General features: G+C 35.4%; 1 protein-coding gene across 1 annotated transcript in view; it reads left to right on the top strand.

Annotated features, from left to right (window-relative positions):
• The window catches only part of LOC106878626 (uncharacterized), a 4265-nt gene extending 2361 nt beyond the window's left edge, over positions 1-1904 (top strand). Inside the window, exon 2 of the mRNA XM_014927903.2 lies at positions 969-1904. Within this exon, the coding sequence (XP_014783389.1) occupies positions 969-1221 (253 nt within the window). The 3' untranslated portion in view covers positions 1222-1904. The remainder of the gene's footprint in view (positions 1-968) is intronic.
• The last annotated feature ends 892 nt before the right edge of the window (positions 1905-2796 follow it).

Below are 2796 nucleotides of genomic sequence, written 5' to 3'. Positions count from 1 at the left end.
TATATATATATATATAAATATGTATATACACATACATGCATACATGCATGCATACATGCATGCATGCATACATACATACATACGTATACGCACTCATAGATGTAAACGCGCAGACACTGTTTTTGCATGAGAATGTGCAATGTTAATGGCGTCGGTGGTGGTTAATGTGACGTCAGAAGTGGTGTTAATATAAGTTTCCGGCCTTGTGCCTATCTTTAATAATCGCTGCCATATTATAATGTAGGTGATGGCGTTGACATTGATGATACGCGTCTCCTTCTTAATGACTTTTATTTATTTATTTATTTTTTATGGTGCTGATAGTGCTCAAAATAATCACACGGAAATCATGTTAGCGCTGTTGTTATTATTCTGGTTATTGTTTATTATTTCTTCTTTGTTTGATTTATTATTATCATTATTACTATCATAGTTGTTGTTGTTGTTGTTATTATTATTATTATTATTTTATTATTGCGACGTTTCAACTCTGTGGTGCGGTGTCGATGTTGATAAGTGTTGGTTTTGCTTTTATTGATAATTTCTCATAAATTGTTATATCTTTTTTTTTATTTAATTTTTTTTTATTAAAAAAACAAACTTTATTTATTATTTAAGCATTTTTAAATGCTTGTTTTATAATAAAAGAAAACAAAAACAAAATTTCGCTATATTGTACTAGTAATATATTTGGTGATAGATAACCTCATTTCTCATCAACAATCTTGGAACAAAAATCATTGTTACCATGACTACTAGCACCACCCTCTCTACTGCCACCCACGTTGCTGCTGTCATCCTCCTTCTCGTCCTCGTCCTCCACCTTCTCCTACTCATCCTTATCCTCATCCTTCTCGTCGTTGTCATCATTATCTTCATCATCTCCAATTACAAAAGTACAAGATACATGTGATGCTTGCATCATATTCGATTTATTTAATATTACTTTTTATCTAACTCTTTTCCAGACAGATGCACTTCATCCAGAAGTACTGGAGAGTCACCAATAACTATCACTTTCATCCCAGGTACTCCTACCCTGGCTATGTTCTGACCATCACCATGACACCACATTTTCACACCTTGAGTGTTGATCCGGGTATCATAATTTTACTCCTGACAGTCAACTCCAATGGACCCCAGAAATCTACACCAATGCATGATGTTGCTCTCTGTTTTTTAAGGCGACACAGGTCTGGTCTACGCAAGACTACACCATAATATTTGTGGGTTTCTGTTTTTTTTTTGGTATTCTATATATCTCACGTTTTGGTTCGGTTTAGTATGTCTTTCATATAAATATATTTAATTTTAGAATTAAGATTATTATTTCGCGACTAATTTAAGAATAACAACAGAGACTTTACTTATATTGTGATTCAATGCTCAGAGTAAAGTCTCATATGTAAAATTTTATTTGACTGGGAAAAGGTTTCGCCTTTTGATTCATTCCACCACACTGTTGAATGAACCTATGAGCGAAACTTGAAGTCCAAGTCAAATCGATTAAACCCATATATATGACTGTATGTGTTTCCTCGATACAATCGTATATATGTGAGTATATGCTTTTTATTATTATTCTTTGAATGAAGGTACGGAGCAGGAAGACTCGTTAGTACACCGGGCAAAGCACTTCGCGGCATTTCTTCTGACTTTCCGTTCTGAGTTCAAATTTCACCGAGATTGACTTTGCCTCTCATTCTTTTGAAGGCGATGAAATAATTACCGCTCAATTCCTGGGGTCGATGTAATTAATAAATCCCCTTCTCTAAGATTTAAAGCCTTGTACTTATTTCAGAAAGGAAAGTCACTTTACAAAAAGCAAAACTTCATTGGGGATTTTCCTGACGGTAAAATATAGTTTCACATCATGAATTTCAGTAAATTTATGCATATTTATGATTTCCAATAAGTGAATAAATGTAGAGACTATAACACATTTGATCTATGTTTTGGTTTGAATATGTCACCAGTTTCATTCAACTTGTTTGATAATATTCCTGTTATTTTTTGTGTTTCTGTTTTCATTGTCGCACTTACACTTCGAAAAACCAGATTCAATGAATCTAAGTCTTTCTAACTCCTGCTGGATGAAATTCCATAGAGTTGGCCTGGTACATATGACCGTATAATCGCAACTGAGTACAGTATAATGTAAATAATCTGAGTATAGCAGAAACTGCATTTAATGTTTAGCCGAGAAAAGAACCATATTAATAATCTTTCGGTACAGTCCCCTCAAGAATATCACCAGTTTTATACCTTCGGTCTTTTCACCACCATATCCTGAGAACCCACCAAAGAGATAAACAAAAACACACACAAACGTACACACAGACACATATGTGCCTTAACATGGTCCTTGGCGTTTGGGCACCTGCTCATGCACCTGGCTACCCAAAGCCCTACGCATAATAATACCCCTAAATACATTCCAAACCTAGACGAGCACCAACCCCCTCCCTCACACACGCACACACACACACACACATAGACATAATCTCAGAAAACGTCAGAGGGACTTTTGGGGGTCAAAGCACACAACACTTGATATAGCCCTTATTCAGTTTGTCATCTGTTTTCACAGCAGACACAAACCGGATGTAGTTTTTCACCTCTAATAACATAGAGCAATCGCTATATTCTTCTCCTTACCTGCCTGCTCTGACGGCACGCGGTATTACGTAACTGGGCTTCTACTTAATATAAGGTGCGAAACTGATTAGTGAGATTGGCCTCGATGAATATATAATACTATACACTTTGATTGTATATGAAAGTAGATAGATTACA

The sequence above is a fragment of the Octopus bimaculoides genome, chromosome 6 (assembly GCF_001194135.2).
Source record: "Octopus bimaculoides isolate UCB-OBI-ISO-001 chromosome 6, ASM119413v2, whole genome shotgun sequence".
NCBI classification, from domain to species: Eukaryota; Metazoa; Mollusca; class Cephalopoda; order Octopoda; family Octopodidae; genus Octopus; species Octopus bimaculoides.
The sequence above is the reverse complement of the archived record's forward strand: the minus strand, read 5'-3'. Positions and strand labels throughout refer to the sequence as shown.